Genomic DNA, 27,202 nt, shown 5'->3' on the forward strand with positions numbered 1-27,202 from the left:
CTTTCTATTCCCCCCTATTGATAGAAAAAAATATGGAGTTAATTTTTCATAAAAATACTGTTTGTCATCTGTGTTTGAAATCAGTAATACTTGATTAATACAGACTTCCTAAATGAAAAAGAAAACCCCACCCACTAGAATGAAGAACCCCACCCACTATGAATGAATAATACGTAGGAGCTGTTCAGAGCAGGGTGAATACATAAAACCAGAATGTTGTGATTATTCTTTCAATGTTATATCAAATCTGTTTCTACTACTTTCAGATCTGATTTTATTAATTATAAGCATTGCACTGGGGTGGAAGAATACCTGTTTTTGCGGACTTGATGATTCATTCCAAGTTATATTATGGTCATTACTCCCCACTGGGGCTCTGCATTAGAGCCCCAAGCCTGTAAATTGGATGAGCGCCCACTGCTAGGAACTGGACTGCCCGAGCCCTCTCCCGAAGCCCTTAGGTCTGCGAGACAGTTTTGCTGGAGAATGAAGAGAGAGGAGCGCAATTAATACCACGGTGGTCACAGAGATCCCCCTTTTACTGTTTCCACGGGCACGCACACCCGTCGACAAGTCGGAGAGGGAGGCTGGCGGGGGACGGCACTGGGCCAAGGGTGGGCTGCCGGGCTGTCCTGCCCGGGAACAGCCGGGCACAGCCCTGCCCGCGGTGCCGGCCAGGAGCGCAGCCGCCGTGGAAGAGGCGCGGGGACCGGCGGTGGGAGAGCCGCAGCCCCGGCAGCGCAGCCCGGCATTCCCAGCAAGGGCGGCGCGGGTCGGCGTTCCCGCCGCGGGCACGGAGGGGAGCGGGCTCCGCGCCCCCGGCGGCCGCAGCCGCCCTTCTCCCCAACCCCGCCGCCGCCGGCCTTGCGCAACACGGCGCTGCCCGCTTCCTCCCCGGTGCGGCTGGGGAGCCGCCCCGCCGCTCGCAGGACTCGCTCTTGGCATTTCCCCATCGCTCGGAAGGCGGCGGCAGCCTGTGCCCGGGGCCCGGGCGAGCGGAGGCGAGCGGCGAGGCCGGGACCATCGCGCCCGCCGCCGTCTCCCGGGGCGCCCGCCCGGCTCTGTGCATCCGCCTCTTCCTCCCCCCGCGCCTCCTCCGCCGGGGGAGCCGGCGGGGGCCGTACGTGCCGGGCCGGGAGCGAGGGGAGGGTCTGCGGCTCGGCGTCGCTGCAGCAAGCGCCGGCCCCGCCGCGCCGCCAGGGACCGGGTGCGGGTGCCGCTGCCGGCTCTCCGCGCTGTGCTGCTACTGCGCGGCGATCGCCGCTGCTGGCGGGAGGGGCAGGGATGTGAGCGGCAGCGGCCGGGTTGGCTTGGCCCCCCGCCCCTTTTTTTTTTTTTTTTTTTTTTTTTTTTTTTTTTTTTTCCTTGCCTCCAGAAAAAGACCAAACCAGCCAACCAACCCCAAAAAACCCAGAGGGCGTCGAGGGGGGGGGGGGGGTGGGGGGATCCCGTGTCGCCGCCGCCACCCTTCGCTGGATCCGTTGTGAGGAAATTGCCATTCACCGGCAGCGGCGGCACATCTGGGCGGGCGTATCTGGGCAAACGACGTCGGCTCCCGCCGCCTGCCTCCAACGTCCTCCAACCGGCCGAACGAATCTCACCGGACCCCCGGGGAGGCTCCTGCTCGTCAGCCCCGGGCTCTTTCGGGCTGAATCTTAAAAAAAGCCTGTCAGCGCGGGGGGGGGGGGTGGGGTGGAAATAAAGGCTGCTATTTTTTTTCCCCTGGGATTTATTTCATGGGGATGTGTTCAAGACAAGAGAGGATTCAGAAGGATATTGACGTTGTGATCCAAAAGTGCAAGGCGGAGAAGGACTGCCTGTTTGCAGGTGAGTTTGTCCCCGGGAGCCAGGTTGGCGGCGCGGAGGCTCCCGTCGCCGCCGCCGCGCCCGCCCCGCTCCCGCCGTGCCCGTGCCCTTCGTCGCCGTTCCCGGCCGCGGGGCCGCTCTTAGATCCCGTCTTCCTCCTCTCCTTCCGAGGGCATATGAGGGCAGGGGAGACCGGGCGCCGGCCGGGAAAGGGGCGGGCGGGGTGGGGGGGACGGCATCCCGAGCCGGGGAGCGTAGCGGTGGCCACGCAGCACCGGGAGTGTTGGGTGCGAGCCCGTGTCCGGCGCAGCCCGCGGCCGAGCGCGGCTCGGCGGGTTTCGCTACGCGGCTGTTTCCGGGCGGCCGCCCTCGGCTCCTGCCCTGATCCGCGGCCCCAGGCCGGTGGCACACCCAGCCGCAAACGGGGCCCTGTCCGTGCCAGCAGCCCCCGCCGCCCTCCCCTGGGGATTCGCGTCGCCCCGGCTGCGCCGGTCGCGATGAGCCGTCGCAGGAGCCCGGCTGTCGGCTGCCTGTTGCCGTGTGTGACAATGGAATTCCCTGCCGTTGCCATAGCACCGGGCACTTGTTGCGAGGGGCTGGGGGGGAGATGCTGCATTTCCTCTGGCTCACCCTGACTCCCTTTCCACCGCCCCCGTGTCGGGAGTTGAATGCTGCTCCGTAAAATTTCGGCTACTTCAGCCAAAATCAAGACAAGTTGTAATAAAGCAGCTCTTTGTCTTTCAGATTTCAGGTACTCAGACTCCACCTTTACTTTCACCTATATTGGAGGCTCCAAAAGGTACTTTTTTTACAGTAATGACTCCATTTCCTGGTGGCAGTAAAATGCAGTGGTTCAATAACGTGTCAGGTTTTTTGTTTCCTTATCTTTTGCAAGGATGATTAAATCATCAGCATTCGTGCAAGCGTAAACTGAGGAAGAGGTGTGGAGGGGGGTGATGAGAAAGGTGATCCTAGTCGTCAGAGGCTAGTTCCTCAGAGTCCTGCTCTGTGAAGCTTTATGACTTTTATTTTTTTCTCAATTTATGTAGAGACGTAGGATTCCTGCCATATGCAAACCTAACAGAAACATTGCAAAGGCATCAATGTATGGTGTAAAGTTAATTCATGTTAAGAAGCTGGGAAAAGTTATGATTGTAATAACAAATAGGCCAAATTTCCCATCAGCATTTTACTTCAGTGCATGAGAGCCATATTTGGTCCCATGGCAGATGCAAGGCTGTCTGCCATTGACCAGATTAAATTCCTGAGACTTTAAATGAAATGTCAGTATAACCTAGAAGGCTAAAAACATGTTGTATTGAATGTTTAAATGTTATTTTTAAGTGGTTCCAAGCTTGTGGTTATAAATTGGATTGTACCTGCACACATTTTCAAAATATATTTCAGTATTTGTTGTGCCTGTCAGTTTTCAAAAGGAATTATATGTAGAAACTTGAACACATTCTTCTTCTTTCCTGGATTGTTAGTTATCATTTACTTAATAAGGTGCTAAAAGTAAATGGTAAGTTGGTCTCCTTTAGCTAAATTTTTAGAATTTGATGTAGCAAGAAGTTTTGCATTAATTTTTTTGTTCCTTTTTTTTAAAATAATTCAGTTTCTCTGGTATCTTTGTCAGTTATTTTTCTTTTGCAGGGTACATCACATTAAAGTACTGTATTCTTTCATATTCTTTGCAAGTAAACCTGTCAGTGGAGGCAGCGCTCGTACAGCCATCGATGCTCCCTCTGTGCATACTTTGGGATCTGGCTGTAGGACCAGACTCCCAGATGGTCCCCAGGCTCCAGGGTTGCTCAGAAAAAGGTTTTCCCACCTCACTACCTTACCACTTCCTACTAAAGGAAAGGACAACTTCTGTCATTTTCAATGAAGTAGAATATTTCAACCAGTAGCTGAGAACCAATATATTTTGGGTTGCTCATAGTGTACTTTTGCCATCAGTATTTTAATATATGCTTTGTTTTGGTGTGGTTTTAAGACAGTTTCGAAAGGATTGATACTGAAACACAGGCCTCATGTGACATAAGCACCTTAGCATATGTATGAATTCACAAAACCTTAAAGGTGCAACTGCGGTGTTTAACTGTAATCACTTTTGCAGGCAGGGCCTAGCCCTGGTGGGCTAAGGTGATAAGGAGGGGGAGGCACGTTAACTATCACGAAAGGCAAGAAGAATGCACAGTCTTAAGTTTTATTTTAATAGATAGAAAAGAGAAGAACATAATCAATAAAGCACAGTTATAGCAAAGCGTAGTATCAGTTGGATAAATCTGATGAATATGATAGGAGCTATCTACCATGTTTGTAACCCTAAGATAATGAAACCACAAGTTACTTAAGATCCCAGCCCTTAAAACTGTACCTTTCAGATAAGGAAACAAAAAAGAGCAGATGCCAGAATTATACGAGTATAAAAGCCTGTGTAAAATGAACCACAGTCAGACATGCATATGGAGGGCTAAGTCCTGCATGTTCTTTTGGCATCAGTAAAAGTATGCTTTTTTTTATAGTACCTGCTGTGGAGTAGATTCCTGTGAATCAATATAGTAAAAACTATTTAACAGACACACCATTTATCATTTAACTAAAATGATTAAATTTGAAAGTTACTTTGAACTGTTCTCTAAACCAAATATCATAGCAAGGAGAACAGGAAGTTAAACCTGTCTATTGTTTCCATTTTCTGAGCTGAATAAAGTGAAAAGCCTAAGGGTATAACTGATGGCAAACAAACTGGTTTATCAATGTTGAAACAAAGTGTTGGCACTTGCTCAATGAGAAACGGAAGAGGGCCTTACGTTCTCCCAGCCTTGAATTTTAACAGGGATCAGCATTTGCTTGGTAAATTGATGGCTGAAAAACAGTCTCAGGACCTTGATTTTTCAAATAGAATTGAGAAACTATCGGTAATGCTTACAGAAATTGGGGGAAGTGGGTTGTTACTTAGAGCACACTCAAATTCCACTTTCACTTTAACATTTTAAGCACATTTAAAAAGCGTCCTTTTAGAGAAGGGTTTCATGTTCTCTGTCTTCCCTCCTTGTCTATATTGTGATTGAGGAAGTTGTTCTGTGGTATTCCTAGTGTACAGTGGTATACTGAGTGGCAGGCTTAAGGCAGTAAGCTCTCAAACATATGAAGTGTGTAAAATGAAAGCTGTTCAGAACAAAACTTCAGCTTCTTACATGAAAGGTGTGTGAGTGGTTTCTTCTTAGAGGAGGTTCTTGTGAAGCAGCAGCTGTAGTGCAACTTGTGCAGCATTTGGGCAAGTCTCCAGTACAGGGTCAACAGCAGTGACTTATACATGGTAACGGTTTAGGAGAGGACAGGGTCATCCTGGGACCTTCTTTTTGGCCTTTGGTTATGATTTTTTTCTTGCTGACACTGCTGCAGCTGTGCATTTTCTGAGTGGAAACACCATTTTTTGATTATTGCACTCAGGAGCTGTCCTGAAATCATATAGCTTCTTTTAGATCTTGGTCATGGACTCATCAGCCAATAGGCCCTGTTCAGTTGCTTCCCATACTCAGCCCAATGACTTTTGTTTTTCCAGTCCACAGGAGCACAAGCATTAGAGTAATGGGCAGAGGAGTGGATGTTCGCTGAATGGGTGTTCAAACCAAGAGAAGGTCTGAATGAATAAGAGTAGAAGGGTTTTTTAGGAAGATTACAGTACTTTAGTACTCATTATTAGCCATGCCTGGAACTAAGAATTTTTCACACTTTGTTTCCATTAAATGCTTTTTTTAGGTCAGTGTGTAATATGGCCTTGGTTTAGCCATAGTGCTTACATGGAAGAGCAGAAGCCCTTGAAAGAAAGGAATTTGTTTGAGAAGCAGGATTCTTTGGCAAGTGATGATTCTAGCAAGTTAAATATCTCTTTGGGTTTTCCTCAGCATACTGTAGTTGCCTCTAGTGCCCATTTTGTTTGTTTATCAATGATCTTAATTTATAAACCCAGAGCTAGATTAACAGAAGATTTGGGTCAGTGTGCCACTATTATTTCAGTTATTATGAGGACCTAAGGTTTATTTGTGGTTTTTTTTTTTTTCCAAACTGCTAAGTTTATTATCTCTGTGAGATTTTTTTTCTTGGGACCAGCTTCTCAGACTTTATCTGATTTTTCCCTTGTTGCTTGGATTGATTGCATAGCCTCTTCCTGCACTTTTGAAATATTGAAGTAGTACATAAGCATGCTTCAGATCCATCCAAATAGATAAGCCTGATACAGAGGACATTTATTATTGCTTATGTGGAGTTAACTTGTAATCCCATAGTAACTTAGTAGCAGTTCAGACAATCCTTTTAGACTGTATTCCTTAATGCATTGTGTTCACGCTTCCAAATTATTAAATTTGTTTGTCACTGCAGAGATGTGACCTGTTTTGGGAAGGTTGTAATTAGCTATTTATTAGTAAAAGCACGTCTTTGTGCTTAATGTGGGCACTAAGTAGAGGGCAGATTGTTTATCAATTTAATTTTTTCCCATTGTCAGAAAGCAATAAGTAGGTTGCTTTCTTATAAAAAGAGGTGTTCAGTCAGGTGCTGTGACTGTGCAAGATTTACTTTCCTTTAACTATATCTAGAAGAAAATTTAAAAATCAGTATTTTTTTTTCTGCAGGATCTAAAACAGATATTAAATTGTGAATATGTGGAGCTCTTCACTTTAGAAGAATCTCTGGTTTCCTTTTTCTGTCCCTGTATGAAACACTGTTCCTCCAGAAACCAAGCAGACTGAATAGATATGCTGATCTGTCATTTTTCAGATAAAAATGCATGCTGCCCTGAAGTTGTTATCAGTTTATATGTCATTTGACATTCTTACATAGAAGCAGTGCTTGGTTGTCCTGGAGAAAGATATTTTCTCTTCAGTATTTTTCCCACCCTGCTCTTTTTTTTCCCTGAGGCTAAACAAGGACATCATATCAGTCCTGAAATACTTCTTCATTCAAATACGTTCTTAACTCATTGGCAGTGAAGGACAATGACGATAAGGTTGTGCATGAGAACTAATAATGAGATCTAATACCGCAGTACATTGCAACTAGGTAACACCTGAACATACAGTTTAATTTTGCCAGCAAAGTTCTGATCTCCTATTCATGCAGTGGATTTTTGTTCTGCCTTCTGTACTTCAGCACAGTGATTGTAACAGTGGCAGTTAAGAAAAAGCTAGGAAATTTTGGTCTGAAGTATTTGTTTATTTTTGCTTAAAATAATCACAGTTTGTTATCTTATGTGGTTTTCATTTTGAATATTTGGCTTTTTGTATTTTATTCTGGAGGTTATTGTAGTACCAGACGCTGTCACGTAAAATGATGAGTTACTTCCCATTTTACTGTAGTAATGAAGCATTTCACAGACAGGGAACTTTGCCACTGAAAGAGTGACTAAATTGCTTGTAACTTTATAGCTAGAGATGAAACCACTAATTGAAGCTCTAGCACAATATGTCCACTAGGTATTTAAACCACTTGACAATAAATAGGTGCAGATAACCTTTTTCTCCCCTTTTATGGTATGCTCTATTGCTGCTTCTGTGGATTTATTTATAAAACTGCCTACATGAGAGATTCCATTTGGTGAATTTTGAAATTCTGGTGTAACTCTGATAACACTGAAGTCTTTGGTACACAAAGTTGTAAAGAAAAACATGTTTGGGATAAATGAAACATATCTTAATATTGATGTTCAATTTATGTAAAATATAGGAAAAAAGAGAAAACTGAAAAACAGTTTTTAAACTGAAACATGTAATTGTGTCCATCATAAAATACCAAAATGAAACACATTTGTTTGGTTGGTTTTCTTTATTTCCAAAATCATGTAGTTTAAGATCAACATCTTTTGGATTGGACTCAGCTCCTCTGTCAGTTTTGTTAAATGGCAGTGTGCTTACAGGCTGTGCAAGGATTGGAAAGGGAAGATTGTACTGTTCCTTTTGGAAACAGTGGTAGCTTACATAAGATGAAAGTGTTCATGAAAGTATGACTTACCAAGGTGAGAACTTGATTTTAATGGAATCCATTGCCCTGACTGATTTTAGTTTAGATGTAATCAGTTTTATGCAGAGCCTAGGAAGGGCAGGTGCAAGCACAGTTCATCTCCTGGTGCTGATGGCTGTGTGTAACTTTGTGTTCAGTTTATTAAGTAGGTAATTACATTCCTGAAATCTACTCTTACAGTAAGAGAGGAGTGAAAACTAGGTACACAGCTTTTACCTAGCCATCTATTAGTTGCTAATTCAAAATACCTGTAAAATTTCTACATATTTCAATTTTAAATTTCCTATCAAATATGACTTAACATTTTTGCTGTTACTACACCATTTCCTACACCATTTCCTACACCATTTCCTACACTGTTTCCATGAAAGAGAAGTCTTTGATATGAGATGGGAATCTAGTTTAGCTGTAACATGGCAAGAATTGTGATTTCAATTTTTTCACTAAAGATTCTGTAGATAAGGTAATGTTGAATACAGCCTTGGGTACTTAAAAATAGCAGTTTTGGGTCAGGCATTACTAAAACTTCACTTTTAAAATCTCTCTCTAAGACAAGTGTTTTCCATTCTATAAGCTGCTGTTAATGTACCTTCATTCTAATGTTATACTACTTCTAATATTGTCTGCGTGTAGTACGTACATGAAACCTAACCACACATTCCTGTAGATGGTTTTTTTGGTAAATACTGCAAGAAATTCAGTAGGTGTGATTTAACAAATTACTCATCCCAGAAAGAGGTCTAGTTGAACACAAAAGTAAAAGTGCATCATTAAGTCCAATGCTGAAAGGTTGTGAAAAGCATAATCTCCTTTGCCATTCTGCTCATGGTGTTACTGAGCTTGCCTTATTTTGCTGGGTTTGTGTCTGACAGCTCCTTCTTACCTTGCTATTAAGAAGTCTGTCTGAAATGAACTCTGTTCCCATCACTGCATCATGTAAAAAACATATACTTGAGGGAGAGCATGGTCTTGTGGAGATCCTGTTCAGGTCTGGTGAAGCAAGTTGCTGTCCTCTTTCAGCTGCCTACTGTACTGATACTAAGAGCAGCTACTTTAAATTGTGAACCTCTTCCTTTCAGTGAGAAAAATGTGGTTTTAGGCATTTAAATTAATGGTCTAGTTTTCGGAAGTGTCAAGCTGCCGCACCACGTAACAGTCCTCGTATTAACTTTGAGCACGTTTTATAAGCATCACAATTTTTTTTGCTATACAGATGTATGCACTGTTTTATGAATAGTTTTCCGGCACAGAGTTGGGGGGTAGAGCTTGAATGTCTTTACAGAAAACAATTTCAGTAACTTCTTTCTCTAATTTCATCACATATTTTAACATATTAGTACCTAAATATAAACCTGTAGGCTGTCACTGCTAAAATGTTAATGTGGTAAGACAAATAAATTTGAAAGCAGAGTTCACTCTGCCAAAATTAATTTAGATCATTTTTCTCTGTATTGGGACTAATGCCATTTCTGCCTTTTCCTGTTAGTCTCTACTAATTTCCCATATATTTAATTCCTCATAAATAAAGATCTGAAGATACCTATTGGCATTTTTTTTTCCATGGATTACTTACTGTGTAGAACATGAATAGTCATTTGAGTCAGAGTCTAACCACTCCCGAGTCCAAACAGTTTCAGCACCTAGAGTGAAAGTAAATTTAAACTTGCTGGGAGAGTTCACTTAAAATTAAAAGTAAAAAAAGGGTGAAATGTGAGTAAATCTGAAAAAAATGTCCAATGTATAATTCTGCTTTGGCATTAAATAAATCCTGTGGAAGGACAATTTATGTCCTCCTTGCTACAGAAGGGTGAAGATTTTTACAGGTATTTCATGGAATATGCCTCATCTGAGGAAAAGGAGATCCTTTTTAATGACATAAAATTGACTCATAAGGGTAAACTTACTGTCCCATGTAGCAGGAGCTAGAAAGTCTTACTGAGAGTCCTAACAAGGTACAGAATTAACATCTCCTTCCCCTGAGAGCTTTCTGCATGCTCACACAAGACAGCATCCATCCCACTTCTATGGGAGGAAAAGCAAGAAAGAGCTTTGAGTAAGGAGTGGGGGCAGTTGTTTCTTTTACAAGTCAGAGTTCTCCTGGGAGTTTTGCATCAGAAATTGTATTCCCCTACTCCTAAGGCATCCAAGTAAGCCATGGTCTTGCATGTGCTCATTCAAGGCAGCAGGCAGAAAACAGCCTTGGTCCAGTGCTTTGAGCACTTTTCTGTAGCTTGCTTGAAGGCAGAGGATCTGCGTGAGCCTTCCTTGTCTTCTCATGTCTGTCACAGAAGATGGTGGCATATCCTGGCAATTAGGATGGCACTGAATTGTTCCAAGGGAGAGGTCTATAATGTTCAGTGGGAGCCTGTCTGGAGCCAGGAATTAAGGGCAAAGAAGAAGCTCAAAGAAACTAGCTAACCCTTCAGATGTTTTCTTCCAGCCTCAAGGCACTGATCAGAAATAAAAAGGGAAACAGCATATCACCTGGATAATGAAGTATACTGTTTGCCAAAACAGAGTGCAAAAAATGGTCACATACCATTTCTAGAAAGGAGTATATAATTAAAAGATAAATTCCTTTCAGATTGTGTAGCATTCTGCATTTCATCTTGTGCAGGTTGCTATCTTCAAATCTTGTTGCTTTAAATAAGTGTTCCATTTTAAGCTTTTATAGAAGAATTTTTTTCACATTAAGAGCCAAGCTAGAAGACAGCATTGCTTTTCACCATTAAGCTGTCATGTTTCTACCCAAAAATGTGTAAGGTGTTTATGACAGACACTGGTCGCTGTCAAGTAGAAAAAATAGGCTATGGATTAGACACAGTATTTCAGGTCATTAGCTTTTCAGCAAATTACATATTTTGTGTGTGTGTTTCATCACTCATTCTTGCTTATTCTTCTTCCTTAATGCTGAAAAAGTCATCTTGAATAGGGAATTCTCACCCTAGAATATTCACACATACAGTGATACACTAAAATAATTAGGATGCTTTTCTGGCAGTCTGGAGTTGATAAAGGTGTTGAAACCAGGAAGCATTTCATTGTAATAAAAGTACCTGTTGATAGTCAACTTATTATCTGATATACAGCTCTGAGTCTAGTTCTGATGTGAAGAGACTCACTTGTGTGCACAGTCATACTGCTGAATATTTGATTTCGTGCTGACTACTCATAGTGAACAGTAGTTTGAGTGATTTTTTTCATCTGAGTGGGGGAAATTCTGAAGACTATGGTGTGATATTCTCAGTTCAGTCAGAGAGAAAAAGAGAAGGTTTTCTAACCAGGTAAGAGCCTGGGAGACAGTTGGGAAAGAATGTAAATAAATCTCTAATCTATCTTGTTCACATTGTTTATAGATATGTTCTGCCACCGAGCATCATTCATTGCACACCAATAGTGTGAGATGTTTTTACTCTTAAGACCAATGAAATTAGTCACACAATGTTCTCTGTATATAGAGTGGTGCATTTGAAATAAATCAGAGTTCATTCTCTTTGCCTTCTAATGTGGAGTCGTTCTCATTACTGTCCTGCTCTACAGCGACATCAGGGTTCTGTTTTCTGTCATCTTTGCAGATGTTTTCTCCTTTTTGAATACTTTTGTGGATGGTTGGGGAGCTGCAATCTATCCATTGGAAAAAAACTGTGTTTCATGCATGCTTACCAGATTGCTGATGTTGCTGAGGTCATGGACAGATGGCCAGTTGTCAAACTCATGCTCCTCCTCTGTCTTTCTAGCCTTAGCATCTGAAAACCTGGTTGTCACAGAGTCATCTTTTAAGAATGTAATCTTCTGGGCCACATTAAAAGCCTCTTTAACTGTGATTCAGTCAGAATCAGTATCAGTTCTTAAGCTGAGTCTGAAAATGGTTCAAGATCTTTTTGTAGGTATAACCCATTAGTTGAAAGAGAAATGATGATTTCTTCTCAAAGATGATTCAGTGAAAAAAACTAAAAGTATCATTCTGATTTTTTCTATATTTAAACGGTGTGAAATCTGGTCATTTCAATATATATTTTTGCAAAACAATGGAAACATAGGAAAAAAAAAATTTACAGTATTTCAGACCAAAAAAAAGTGGCATTCAGGTATTAAAAACTTCTGGAAGACATACTTGGTTTATGCTGTAGTGCAGCACTTATGGGCACTATCAATAGCCTTCCGTTACAGACGTGAACTTATATAAAGTAGCTAACTGTTTTGATGCAGTTCTATGAATATTACATGAACTCTTTCATACATGGTTGTACCTGTAGTAGAGTTAGAGCTGAAAATTGAACATAACTAATTCTGCTCTTTTAATAAAGTATAATGTTAAAGAACTATTTTGCTGTGAAGACTTTTAACTGTTCTGTAGAAGACAGCTTGTCAGACTTGGCATAAAATTTCAATACTAGGATTTTGTAGGCTCATGCTCAAGAAGGACTACTGTTTTATCAATGGGTGTCAAGAATCGTGAAATTGGATATTTTGATGTGTAATCTAGGGACATTTACAATTCCATGTTTTTGCTGTTGCATTTTATTTGTTCATTTTGGTATTCTATTTTTAAATTATGAGTTGTGAGTGAGTCTAATACTTTTTTGGTTTTAGCTAGATACAGTGAATTAGAAGAATCGCGTTCTCCCTGTGAATCACAGATGAGGAGGAAGCAAGTACAGGGAGACTCCAGGCTTTTTTTGTACCTGAATTTACATCTCACTCATAATCATTTACTTGTTATGGAATGTCCCTCTTGTGATGAATAATTGCTTATTATGCTGTTTCTATGTTTAATTATCAATGATTAGATATTAAAAAAATATTATTTTGCTAAAATGTATGCCTTTATTTAAGACATGAAGAAACACATTCATTCCGCAGTTCAGCAGAAAACTGACCTTTGCCAAGGGCAGCAAACACAAAGAGATATGTTGGGTAAATATATATCTTCTATATCTAGCACTGTCTGGCTTCAAGGCAGACATGGATGTGTAGAAGATGCTGGCCTCCCAGGGGAATGCTAAGGATTAGGCATTTTCTGTCCATGAAGAGAACAGGAGTTTTAGCTAAATGAGTCAGGATAAAAATTTACAAAAGCTATTGGTTTTATGGAGCACATAAATCGATCACCATTTGGGGTCAAGAAAAGCTGGCTACAGTCTTTACTTATTTCACCTATTAAAAAGTCATGATCAGCCAGCAGCACAATGAGTCAAGCTTTTGACTGGAAGACCACTGTGAAAGGTGTCATATGTGTCTTGTGTGGCGTGGCAATTTCTAAAGCACATCTCCAGCATATCTCAGTGTGTGTAAGTTGCAGAACTTTTGACATAAATACTGAGCAGATCATCATAAATTGCTGGCATTGATGAGCATTTTGTCCTTCTTGTTGCTGCTGACAACATATTCCTGTCTTTATTTTGTCCCAAGTTAACTTCTCTTGTACTTTTTGTGATGTAACATTATTACCATATTCTCAGCTAATTTAAATTGACAAATTGCCATGGAATTTGGTGAAGTCATGCCAATTTACAGCATTGCGGACCTCTCTATAATTATATTCGTCTTGTTAAGGAAGTGTAAATAGAGCAAAGCTAAATATAAGTGTTATATGCTTTGCCTTCTAAAAGGAAAAGTTGAGTATATGCATGATTAGTTACATACCAAAGTGAAATTACACATTATTTCTGTTTGCATTTTAGGTGACAAGTAAGGACAAAGTGCATCAAGGCTGATAAAGTGAGATACAAAGTACGGTTTTTAGGAATGGCTTGTATTGAAGTAAGGAGGACCAAAATGGTGCAGAGATGCCTGAAGTGCTAGGGACTTGAGATGTTCTCCCACATAGCAAACAAGTGTTCTCAGCAGAGTGGCATTTGGGTCTCAGGTTTGCATGTGGTACAACTTGTAGGCAAAGGCCAAGACACCACAGTGGTCTCTTTTTGTTTTCAGTACTAAGCTGAGCTTGGTGAAGCACTGACCAGTTTGTTTGTAATGTTGGTGGTCCCACGGGATACCTCTGGCACAAGAAAGACTTATCCCACAGAAAATACCACCTCTGTGCTCCCCCTTGGGCAATAATGATGACCTCAGTCTGCAGAAGTTAGAGAAAGTTTGACACCAACTCTGGCTAGTTTAATTTTGTCTGTGCCACTGGGGAGCATAATCTCCTTGCAATTGTCTTCCTATTTTTTCCCAACTTGTCATTTTCCACCTTCTTTCTTACAGCCTTTTGTTTTCCAGAAGTGCTGTGTGTACTGATTTATCCTGACAAAAACTTCTGGTGATTGTGTTTGTATTGTTGAATTTGTATTGTTGAAGCAGACGTGAAACAGTTGGTGTTACACAAGTGTGCCATGAAGGTTAGGAGTGTGGAGCAGCTCTAGACCACACATCTCCCAGTTCTTTTCAGTCTAGATACGGATTCTGAAATGCTTGTTTCAGTTCTTCAGAAGTTTCACCAGAATAATGGATGCATGTGTTCGTTGCTATGTGGCTAGGAAAAAATCACAGAAATCACTGCTGAAATAATTACAGCTGCTGCCTGAGTTGTTTACTGGTTTCAGTTTAAAAGTCCTTTTAAGCTGGGGTGTTTTTGTGATTTTTGTTGCACCTAAGTCTAAACTTAGATGTTCAGAAATGGTGTGTATTTCAGATCTTTAACTGTAGATGCTGCACAGGTGTAAGAGTAAATTTTAGCTTGAACCAGTAGAAGTTGCATGCTCTTAGTGTGATAGAACATGTAAAATAGAATGACAAAGGAAATAAACCCAATGTTGCCTATGTGGTTTCCCATTCTTCATATAATAGACTCCTTACGTTTTAACAAGCAGCCTCTGTAGACCTTTGTGAGTCTCTCTCCAGTAACTATTTTTAAATTCTGTTCCCCTAAATAAAAGAAATCCAGTATTTCGATCAGTAACAATGCATGGTTCATTAGGCACATGGTGGTCTTAATTATCACTTTGGACACTGAGGGTGCTTACTCACAGTACTCACTTTGGCAATCATGACAGTATTCTTTTCATGTATTTGGTCAGTAACAGGACTGCTTGATTGTGACTATTTACTACTCTCTGTAATGTTTGAGCTTTTCCTTGGTTGTATTCTGCTTTGATTTATAATAGTATAAGTCACAGATGAATTACTCGTCCTGTTAGAGGAGTCCTGATAGTGGAGTTTCAATAGTGTGAACTGGACACCTTGGGTTTGTCTGTTGTGCAGATCACCAACCCCAAAGGCAGAGTGTGGATGAGGTGTGCCCTCCATACACAGGGCCTGTAGTGCCCAGGAAATCTGCTGTGGGGGGTGTACCAGTAAGTACAGCTGGAGGGGTGAGCCATGGACCGTGCCCTGCACAGCCATGGAAATGGTGGGAGTGGGAAACTCTTGTGTGTGCACCTTGCGCAAAGGCTGCTCTGTCGCACCTCCATTAGTGCCCTGGCATCCACCTGCAGTGACCGTCCTTTTCCGAGCTTTTAGAGCAGGACAGAGAGCCATCCCAGCTGAGCTGTCCTGTCTGTGGGATAGAGCCTGGCAGTCTGCCACAGGAGACTGCACTTCCAAAAGGCTGCTCTCCTCCACTCTGAGGGCAAGTGGGACTTGAGTACTAGTAGCAGGCTGGCAGATAGCAAAACCCTGCAGGGCAGTTTGATGGAATCAGGTAAAGTAAAATAAACAATTAACTTCTAAGAAATTACATTGGGGCTGGGGGAAACATTTTGTTGTCAGCAAAAAGCATGCCAGGCTAATAGAAGGAATTCTGTAAGTTCAGTATCAGTGAAATCTGGGAAGAAAGGAGTTGAAGAAGGATCACAGACCTTTTTTATTGCCTCAGCTTCCCAGAGGTCTTGGAGTCCTTCAAGCATAAAATATTTGCTGCTGAAGAGGAACTACACAGAAAGTATCTCTTTGCCATTGCTAATCTTATGCAATAATCTAGCATGAACCAACCTGCAGCATTTGCAGCCACTCCAAACTATATACAGTGTGTGCACACACGTTGATTTTTGGCAAATGGTTCAGCTTTCTTGTTAGAATTCCGTCCTTTCTGAGAGGATTTATAGATCTGAATACATCTGAGCTCTTCATAATAAGTTTTTTTTTTCCCTTTCATTTTTTTTTCTCATTCAAATCTGTGTGTTTTTAAAAATACGCATGCAAATGAGTTTTCATTTCATTTCCCTGCTAAGTTGTCACAGTGGCCCTGAGGCTGGCAAAGGTTCTGCAACATTGCTTAGGGTGTTGCTAATATGTGACTGAAGGTGGGAGATCCTTGTCACAGGAAGAGGTTCACTGTTTTCTTTTTGTTGCTGCTACCATTGCATGAAGGACTACAGAAGTGAAATCAGGAGGAAGTAGGGCAAAGAAAGATTACAGGTCAATATTCAGTTCTGTTACATCAGTTTAAGGTGCAAGCCTGCCTGTGTAGGGAAGGTGTCTTTATTAAAGAGATCGTGTTACACAGCAAAGACAGAGTAAGATGTACTTTCCTCTACAATTAATACACATTAAAAGACAGTAAGGACAATGAAAATATCTGTTTCTGTTTACCTCTTATTTTCTTTGAGTTATTTTTAATTTATTTTTGATGGCAGTGAATAGTTCTGGCAAGAGTTTGAAGCCGGATGTATTACGTGCTATAGTAGTGTTAATTCCTTAAGTGATACAATGCCAGATTTTGTATTATTTTAATCTGAAGGGCTGAGCATGACTTATACCACACTTTGTTCAAATTTTCCACCTAAAATTCAAAAAGTAATATTTTTTGCACCTGACTGATGTGTGTTCATGGCTCAGATAGATAAAATAGTTGAGCTGTTCTACCCCTAATATCCTGAAGTTCCTTGTTGGGTGTAGCCCATCCCTCTGTACTGGCACATTATGCCAGTGATGGAGACATTTAGCTGCTACTGGCTGAGTGAGAATCCTTTACAGCTCCCAAACTTCAGTGATTTCAATGTCTAATGAATGCAATATGCTTGTGATGAACTAACTACATAATATACTGTACTGAAAAAATGCTTGGTTGGTGAGGTGAAGGCTGAGTGGGCTGGGGTGATGTTGGGACTTTCCTACCTAGATTGTTTCAATTTTGAAGTGAGTTGGTCAGAACTGCTAAGGTTTTTATTATAGTACTTGATAAGTTTCAGGAGATTATCACAGAAACATTTTCATTTTGCTGCTGATCAGTATGTTGACTGAAACAGAATATATAAAAGGTTTCTTCATTTAGCCTGATCCTCTCCACCTCTGGACTATGAAAGGAAACTGATGAGATGACATAAGCTAATTAAAGAGAAAGCACAGTTTAGTTTCTTTTATATGGTAATTTTTTACCTTTACTATTCCATTTTTTCAGTTAAAGTTTATTGGAGTAATTGAGGAAAATATTTAACTTCTGGCCAAATTTAATTTAGAAATAATCCCATTTATAGTTCAAATTGCTTTGATTATTTCTGTAGCTGCAATCATCTGTATAAAGTTGAAGCAATGATACTGGCTTCATTTACACTCCAAGAACTTAACCCAGTGTATCTATCTGTGTATCTTGGTCATCTATCTAGCTAACCACCCCCCTGCCCTGCCTTATGTTTAAGCATAAAATGAATTTATTTACAGAGGTTCAAGATTCTCTCTGATTCCTTAATATAATTTTCATTAAGATTGGCCATATCACATGGTCAATGTCATCAATAGCTTTTTGAGAAATTCAGTTTGCATTATTTCATAATCATCTGCTTCACAGTTACATTTAGTAAAGTGGCAAATGAGCCTGCAGAGGTGTCTTACAAAACAGCATGGTAGAAACATTCATCTTTTAAAATAAAATCTAGAACTTTATTTTCCACTGACAGTGAAGATGGATGAACATGCCAAGCAAGTGCCCCTGTACTAGTAAGAAAGCAGTGGGGCATTTGGGTCAGAGAAGCTTACACTTGTTGGTCTTTTGAATAATTTGCAAAGTAACTCACTCAGGTCTTACAGTACCTATCTCATAAGGTGTACTGGCCTTTCTCTGGTTTCCTGTGCACTGGAGCTGACAGTGTGGGGACCCAGCTCTGGGTGGGACTGTCAGGGTGCTGAGGAGAGGCTTTGCAAAGTTGTCCAGTAGGAAAAACTGCCAGGCTTGTGTCAGGAGTTGCACTCCCAGGGAATTTAGGTACTTGGCTCCTGTCTAGAGTAATGTAGCATTAGGTATCTATGCAGGCCCTTTTTGTTTCAAAATATGACTAATATTTTGTTCTCGTGGTTGCCCTCCATTCACTGTTGTAGGATCCCGATCTGTTCCTAGCGTAGAGTTGTCAGGGTGCTCAACTGTGTAACAGCATAATCCAGCCCCACAATTAGGTTGTACCAGCATGAAAATAGAGCATAAAAATTTCTTAAAACCTCTGCATTGTCAAGTCCTTTCTCATTTTTTACCTTTTACGTTTTCTAAACTTTGGTGTCAGGATCCTGAATCCTTTTGTAAAGATTTTTGAGTGTGACTAATTGTGCAGGGCTGCTTGGATGCTGGCAGCTTGGATGAATGCTTTGGAGCAGCAAGAGGTGCTTGGTGGAGATGACTGGTTAGGAATGGAGATGTGAAAGACTTTTTACTGAGCATTCAGTCTTTTGTCTTCTGGGTCATCTAAAGAGTTCTGTTGGTGAAGTGAAACCCAACTGAGTCAGTTGACATAGGTTCCTGTATTTTTCAACTGGATTTTGCTCTTAATCCCTCTTTTACTACAAAGCAGTTGTGAGATTCATGCCTTACTGTGGTGTTTTGAGTAAAATGACAGTGCATGTCCAGCATACTCTCTGTGTGAGGTTCAGGTGCCACTGAATTGTGACATCAGGCCTTTGACATCTTAAGATATATTTCACAGATCATAGAATTTTCTGGGTTGAAAGGGACAACCCATAAGCATGGTAGAAATATGCTTGTCCACAAGGATTATGCAGTCCAGCTCATAAGTGAATGACCCATATGGGGATTGAACCCACAACCTCAGTGTATTAATAATTAAAGAAAAATAACAGTTGATTCCCCCCCCCCGACCAGTAAAGTCTTTACATTGTGATCTCCAAATCTATATATCTCATTCTACAGCTTCACCTCAGGCTGCCTTGGTACAGCGTGGTTTATAACCTGTTTCTGCTCTTGTGTGTTCTTCTCTGATGGTATATTTTAAAAAGGTTAGAGATAATGGAGGAGAAGGTCTGGATGAACTTGTCTTTCACAGCTGGGTATTGCACTGATGACATAAAGTAACTTACGAACTCAAGCATCTATACTGTATGAATGCATAGAGTTGCATTCAGGTATTTGAAATTATGTTTAAAGTGGTATCTAATGGAATGAGGAAAAGTGCCATACCATTGCATCAGCATGAATGTCTGTGGATCTCGATGAAGAGTGCTGTTCTACCAATTTTAAAACAATATGATTATGCAAGTCTTGTCCTAATGTAGCTTTGGTGAATGTCTCATGGCTCAGTGAATGCTGTTGTCTCATTACAAAATCTACTGATGAAAAGGTTTGGTGACCTCAGGGGGTGTCCCTGGCTTTACTGGAGTGCTTTGGGATGTTTCAGGAGTAATGATCTTTCATTGCCTCATGTCCAACCTCACATGTTTCAGCAGCTAGGCAGATTGGAAATCTGACTTGGGAGTATAGCTCAGACTGGACACACAAGATCAGTGCTCAGGTGGGTGTGCTGGAGCTGCCTTACTGATTGGGAGCCAGGTATGGGTGCCCAGAAGGGGTTAATCAGGAGACAGCACGGGAGAATCTGAGGGAACTGAAGATGGCTGGCTATTAGTAGAAAGGGCAGGGGGAGTGACAAGGAGATAAACATATGATTTGAAAGGGGAAATGGAAAGATAGGTGTGAGAGTTTGAGTCAGAGAGAAAATGACACCAGTATGAGCATGTGAAGAAAGATGGTGTCTCAGGCAAAAAGAAAAGTAACAAGCTTGAGAAAAAAGGAGAGGAATATATTCTGTTCTAAGGAAATATAGCATTCCATATTGATGGGCTAGGAATAAAGAGAATAATAAACTTTGATGCTCTAGGGAGAAAATGGACTACACAACAACAAAATAGAGTAAAAATCAGAATCTGTAAGTGCATACATACTCAGTGCTACTCTGTAGATATGACAGGTTTTATCAGTATATATTATGGAGAGAAGTCTGTATGGATAGATACCTGGAACATCATCTTTCTCTTAATATCATATTCTTGATCTAAAGCTTGAGGCCTCCAGGTCTGGCAAATAAATATATATTTTTTCATGTGGGTAAAAAAATAGGTCTTAATTAGTCTTATTCTTAGAAATAATTGGCCCATTTTAGATTTTACTTTTTTCAAAAAATAAAACTAAAGATAATCTGTTGGAGGAAGTGCCCCCCAAACATTACAGGTTGATAAAATCTTAGGATATTTTTAATGGTGGCCATGATCAGATTCAAAATTGGATCTAAATTAATTTGTGTCCCTATATTTTGTAAGTGTGATTGCAAACTGTAATGTAATCACTAGATCTAACTCCTGGCTGAACTAACATTTTCATTTCAGGCAAACAAATTAAAATTGAGTTAATTATGCAAAGCCATTTGGGTGTATATAGTGTAGGTTTCTTATTAAAATACTTTCTTGTCTTCAGTCTGAAAACAAAATACTTGCATATTTGCACGCATAAAGTTGAAGCATTTGTAATGTTTGTAACATCTGTCAGTGGGATTTTAAATAAGGATTGTAATCCAGATTCACATAAATTTACTCATATAACAGGTTACTGCAGGGAATGATCAGATAAGGGTTCTCAACGAGGCCTGAAGTGATGCCTTAGGATTTTAGCTTTTATATTTTTCATATATTTGTAATCCTGTAATTCTTTAGTCTGTAACTCTAAACTCCATATTCGGTGTTAACTAGTGTCTTCACATTTTGGTCAGACAAAACAATTCCTCTCTAGGCCTGGGAATCAAGGACACCTCACTGTCTCAGGCCCCAAGAAATGTAAACAAAAGTGAGCTGGGGGAGGAGCAAACTTGGGGTAAATTACTTCGTCACCTGAAATTGTAATTGGAGATTAACTCCCAATATGCAAATGGACCAAACTTACAAAAGTCTGAAAACCTGTGACCCATCATCCATTTTTGGGTGTAGTCCATGGGTGGGCTCTGTCTGCCCCAAATGTACCTGAAGGCCCTTCAATAAGTATTACTGCTTTTTATTCTCTTAATTTTGTCTGCTTTCTGTTTTTAGGTAGTCCCAAAAAGGCATCAGCAGTACTACATGGGGACTATAGTGAGCCACAGTGGAGTGTAGGTCTGTTCCTGGTCTGTTATGTGTATTTTAAAAGAAGCTATCACAGTATTCCAAAAGTAACACCTGAAAAAAGACTGCTTTTCATTGAAAAGATGTTATCCTGAATGGTATTCAAAGTTGCTTCAAAGCTGGAAGTGCACGGTTGTTCTCGGACCTGCATGAATTAAAATGGAGAAGGGAGATAAGAAAAGCACATCTGGATGTATTTGAAATTTTACATAAATACTTGAAGTGCTGCTATATGAGGTGCTGCTATATGAAATCCAAATTCACAGCATATACTGTTAGGAGCATCTTCCTTTAGCTGTCCCAGTGAATACCATGGGGCAGCTCAGCCCCACAGGGCACTGCCAGTCATTTGCTGGCCCCAGCCAGAGTGACTTGGGGTTGACCATGCTGGCTGTGCCCTCCCCTAGACTCTTGCCCACCCCCACCCCTTACTTGATGCTGTGTAAGCTCTGCACAGCAATACCTAGAAGAGCCCTGTGTTACTAACACTGGTTATCACAGAATCATTGAATGGTTTGGGTTGGAATGGACCTTAAATAGCATCTTGTTCCAAGACAGGCAGGGACACTTCCCTCTATACCGGTTTGCTCTAAGCTGCACCCAACCTGGTGTTGAAAACTACCAGGGATGGGGCATCCACCACCTCTCTAGGCAACCTGTGCCAATGCCTCACTGCCCTCATAGTGAAGAATTTCTTCCCAGTACCTGATCTAGACCTACTCTCTTTTAGTTTGAAGGCATTCTCGCTTGTCCTGTCCCTATCTGCCAATGTAAAAAATCACTTTCTGTCTTTTTCATAGGCCCCCTTCGGGTACAGGAAGGCTACAGTGGGGTCTCCCCAGAGCCTTCTCCAGGCTGACCTCTCAAATCCCTCAGCCTGTACTCATATGAGAGGTGCTCCTAGCCCTGTGATGAGTTTTGTGGCCTTCTCTGGACCCACTCCAACAGGTCCACATTTTTCTTGTTCTTCAACATCTTTCCAAGCATAGTCTTTCCCTGTTGATATTTTGCCATATCCTTGTTGCAGTCTCCTTCAACCCTGCATGAAAGAGTTGACTGGTCTCTTCTGGTCACATATCCAAAATACAGCATTGTACGCGCTATTGTGAAGAAAATTAACTTGAGCCCAGCCAAAGTCTGTACAATGCCATACTTTCACACATACATTTCAAGGAATAGGTAACACATAAGCTAATAGGATATTTGTCAGTCTGCACTGACACTGGCATTTCTGGGAGTTTTTCTTCCTCCAGGAAGAAGTAAATAAGTTGGTAATTATTCACAGCTCAGCAAGTCCCTTTCTGCCCTCACTAACATGTGAATTGTGAACTATTTCCTTTTAAATCAATAAAGGTTGAAGGAATTAGAGCAAAGCAAAAAGAATAAACTTCTTTCATCTTCTGTGCCTTCTTTCCCACATCTTAGACTGCAGATCGGTGATCCTTAATTGGAACCATTGCTGCATATCTATTTTGGCATTAAATCCTAAAAATGTTTTAAAGCATGTTAAACAAATACTTGTATCTGTTCCTAAGATTGCTTTAATTTCTATCCCTCATGTTTCATATAGGTCTAGAGAATAAATTTACATAAACTTAAACTCTGGTGAAGTGAGACACCAAGTGCACTGCTCTGGGTTCAGGGAAATCAAGTCAGGTCAGGACATCATTGTGCATTTCATTCTTCAGAGGATTTTTTCACATGACCAAGAGCTATTTTCCTTTACTGATTCACTTTAAATTAGATGTTAGATCACTTCTGTTTAATAGACATAGGAAAGAATATGTCTGAAGGAGAATATTACTTAATTCAGATCTTTCTTACTTCAAGACTTCTCGTAGCAACAGCAACCCAGAGATACATAGTACACCTGAAAGAAAGATGATTGACGTTTTTATGTCATGTATTTAATCCATCAGTGCTGAGACACTTCAGAATTAAAATATATGGTCCCATTATCTGTTTATGTTTCTTAAAGAAGAGTGTCTGATATTCATCTATAGAGCATCAACAGGCTGTGGGTTGGAGACAGCATCTGTCTCTGAAGGTAGCATTGGGAATATCAACTCCCTGGCTCCTATTCTTTGAATTTTCCTGTTTTCTGCAAGAGAAATAAGATGTATTTACATAGCTGTTGCCAGTGCTCTTCTTAACAGCATCCCTTCCAAATTGTCAAAAGTCTGCCTCTGAAACTGTGTGATGAGTGAGGTCTGTAGGTAGTCACATTTGCAGGCAGAGCAGCCGCTCTATTCCAGCTGTGCAGAATGCTGTATCTGAAGGGTAGGTAGGGTGTAATGGTCATGCTCTTAGTCTGCTCTTTGCTTGCATAGGAATCCCAGATGTATATTTTCTCTACCTAATGTTAGACTCCTAACCTTTCTCCCATTTAACCATAAGTGCTCAAATTCTGCTGGGAATTTGGCCTCTGTCTGTCTGGAGATAGATATATGTTAGCTAGTCTTTGGGTTTATAAAATATCTGTAGATATGTGGCTACTCTTCCTATGGAAGCTGAGGCTCCTCTTCACAAAGTAGTTCTCAATATCAAATACTTCTCCTTTCATGAAAACTGTTTCTACTGCCACATTTTCTACATAGAAAGCATTTTGTTCTGTAAATGTTGTTTTAGATAGAAACTGAAAATTGTGTTAGAAATACTTTGATAGGAATGGGTTATTGTATATCCTAGAGATGCTCAGAATGTGGATTCAGCTGATCTTCCTTAAAGAAGTGAAATGTTCCCAAATTATTATTTTTTCCTTGTCTTTCATAAAGAAGTCTACTTGGTCACCCATGGTAGTTTTGAAATGCACTATTGTCTCACCTTTGACCCAGGAGTGTCTGACAAATCTCCCTAGCTAGATCAGGATCTTTCAGAGAGACAGTTTCTCAGCCATGTGCTTTAATTCAGAAGAGGCCTTTTAGAAACAGGTCAGATGTGGTACTAGCTTCAGCTCTTGACTGGTGTGAGTCCTCTTCCAAAAGCAAGGTAGTGGGGGTGGCAGTGAGAAAATGGTGAACCAGGACAGTGAGTTAGATTCCAAGACACAACAAGGAAAGCTGCAGGGCTGCTGTTACCTCTGCTTGGTACTGTACAGACAGTAGGAGATGGTTTTTGGGTCATATAGCTTTTGCCTTTCTTTGGGTTTTGTTGAGGCTGCCACTTTTTTTTTATTTCCTGTGTTCCCTGGGAATGGCCACTCTGTTGTGACTGTTCCACATTTGGAACCAGGTAGCCTGCAGTTCATGAAGCACCTGCTGATGCCTCAGACTCTGCCCTGCTGATTAACATTGATTTCCAGGCCTTCATCACTAGGGAATTTTTATGTTTTAATAAGTAGCTGTCAAGTGAGAGGTAAAGAAAGCAAGTAGAAGGTAGGTTCAACATGGGTTTCTTGTCTCAGTTTTGCTTAATTTAGTCCATATTATACACAGGGGCTCACTGTCTTGTTTTCTTTGCTGCTGTGTCCTGTGGCCTTAAATCAGGGTCAGGCTCTTTGCTGATGTATAAACCACCTTCCCAGATTCCAGGCTGATTTCGAAACTTGGGGGTTGCTGATCTGCTGGAAAACCCTACTTCAGCCTATCTTTGGCTTGGCACTTCTGTCCATGTGTCCTTCCCCTCAGTCCCATGGATATCACAAAATACAACAGTGGAGCCTGGACTCTATGCTTTTTGCAAATTATTTATTTCCAGACTTAACACCTTTTCCAGAGAAATCAGAAAAGCCATGGTGTGTTGAAGTAACCATGCTCATTACTTACTAGCTCTTAATTACTGTGTTGGCTATTTTTTTCTCCCTGACAAATTAGTAGTTGGTATTTCTCTGCTTTTAGTGGAGGGAGCATGGTTCAGTATATTTTGAGAGTGAAAAGCAGCTGTAAGACATAAAAATAGAGGCAGTTCATTAAGGCAGAACATAATTCCTATATTTTATGCACACAGATTCACTCACAGCATTGCAGACAGCGTTTTCAGTTTTCACTTCTGCCCTCTCCTTCTTTCTTTACAGTTTTTGCCATGCTTTCAGTTTTTCATGCATTTTTTTATCTGTAAAACTACAGGCTTAAGATGCCCAGTGCAGATATTCTTTTTTCTTCATGCTGTCTCTCTTGCATGTTGCCTCTGCTGTCTTGTAGTTCTTTGGATTTTATGTCTCTGCATGGAGACTGTGAATTTGGACAGGGGGTACTCCTAATACTGTGCAATGCTCACTTTCTCTATCTGCAGTAACCCCACACAGCAAACTCCACACAGAATCACAAAGGTCCTGGGTCTGTGGGCTAAAGGAAAGGCTGAAACACTTGTTGGGGAAGATGATACCTCTGAGAAACAGTTTTGAGGAAGGAAACTATCAATTTCAAAGGCATATATGGGTAGGACCTCATAGTGTGTTACCAGAATTAATGTGATGAGCACAGAAGATGTGTTGCTGTTTACATGGTGACTTCACAACTGAGATTTGGCAGAAAGATTAGTATGTTCTAAGCAGTGGAGTTCCTATTTTGTAGTACATGATATTCAACTGTGTTGGTAAAATATTATTTCTCTTTTTTTTTGTGCCTCTCAGCTGTCATATGCTTAACCTTTGTGTAGTCATAGACCAAATGATCAGTCTGGTGAGTTCAGTTTGTTGCAGAAAATATTTGTTCTCAGAAAAGCAAGACTAGAGTATATGCCTGGTGGCCAGGCATGTTTTAAGTATCAATTAGTACCTCAATTTCACCAGTATTGCATGGGAATGATTTGATTTTACTTCATAGTAGTATTCTGACTCATTAGTTCATGAATTAATTAGTTCATTTTGTTAATACAAAGCCATGACTGTTAACACTTGTCATTGTTATGATGTCTGAGGTTGAGGCAACAAGAGCAGTTGCAGTTTCAGCACCAGATGATCTCCGCTTGTCCAGCTGAAATCTGTACTCCCCTGCTGTGGCTATTGTGAGAATTGTAAGGTAGTCCATTTGTCTATCTAGCAAACATCATTGTATTTTCTTTTTCCTTTCATTTTTTTTTTTTTTTCTTTCCTTGAGCAAAATTTACATTTCTTTTTTTCTTTGGGAATATCCACTAAATACTTATGCAATTGGTACTTTAAATCTCTGTGGATACATACCTTAGAACCTGACATTTCAGGGCTTAGCTTTTCAACGACTTAAAAGAAGAAAATTTCACAGTTCATGCCTGTAGCCATGCAAGTTATTCTCTCAGGGGTTCTGACATTCCTCGATACATCTGAAAGCTTTTTGTTGCAGTTCTGATACCAGACGGGGAAAACATCTTCATAACCAAGATGGTCTCTCATGTGTACAGCTCCCCAGATTGGAAAATTTAAGGCAGTTAATGCAAATGCAAGCTTGAAATGAATGAAGTATTTAGAGAAATGTGGGTGCAAAGGCTGTGCAGTTCCAGAATGTGGTTTCTCATTGTGTGTAATCCAGCCTAGCACCAGACTGCTGCCCAAAGGCAGCTTTTTCATTACCTCCTGGTAAAGAGTGGTACACAGCTATATTAATGCACCTTCACTTCCACCAGTGCCTTGATTTACTAGAGAGCTGGTGATTATGGCTACACAGTTGTTAGATGCAGTACAAGGGAGAGATTAACTAGGTTGCTGGTTCTTGGGAACAGTGAGAGTGGTGAGGGGAGAGAAGGGAGAGTCTCTTGTTGGTGGTGGCCCGGTGTTTAGGTCAAATTAACCACAGTACAAAACTGCTCTCTTGGGTGTCTAATATTTAGTAATCTGTGAGATGTTTTAGTAGCACTGTAACTCACTGCCCTTGCTTGCTTATCTCCCTTGTCAGTCAGAACATTGCATTCTCCCTTGGTTTTAGCTCGCTTTGCCTCATCTGTTACATATTTGTCATTGCAGACATAGCTTTATGCCGTACACATTCTGATAGAGAAAACCATAAGCATCTTGACTTGTTCCCTTGTGGTCTGGTTTGGATTTCATTAGGCATACACCTTCTGGTTCCTCTGATGCCCGAGATGTGACGCCTGCTGTAACATCTGCTCCTTCAGACTCGTGCCTTTATGCAGAGAGCACGTTCAGACA

At 41.0% G+C, this 27,202-nt stretch overlaps 1 protein-coding gene across 2 annotated transcripts in view; it reads left to right on the plus strand.

Moving 5' to 3' along the window:
• The first annotated feature begins 1,506 nt into the window (after positions 1–1,506).
• Positions 1,507–27,202, plus strand: part of PARP8 (poly(ADP-ribose) polymerase family member 8) — a 114,295-nt gene continuing 88,599 nt past the window's right edge. For both annotated transcript variants that reach the window (XM_068176826.1, XM_068176827.1), the window contains exons 1-2: positions 1,507–1,827; positions 2,551–2,605. In XM_068176826.1, the coding sequence (XP_068032927.1) occupies positions 1,737–1,827; positions 2,551–2,605 (146 nt within the window). In that variant the 5' untranslated portion in view covers positions 1,507–1,736. The remainder of the gene's footprint in view (positions 1,828–2,550; positions 2,606–27,202) is intronic.

This window comes from Anomalospiza imberbis, chromosome Z (assembly GCF_031753505.1).
Source record: "Anomalospiza imberbis isolate Cuckoo-Finch-1a 21T00152 chromosome Z, ASM3175350v1, whole genome shotgun sequence".
Taxonomy (NCBI): domain Eukaryota; kingdom Metazoa; phylum Chordata; class Aves; order Passeriformes; family Viduidae; genus Anomalospiza; species Anomalospiza imberbis.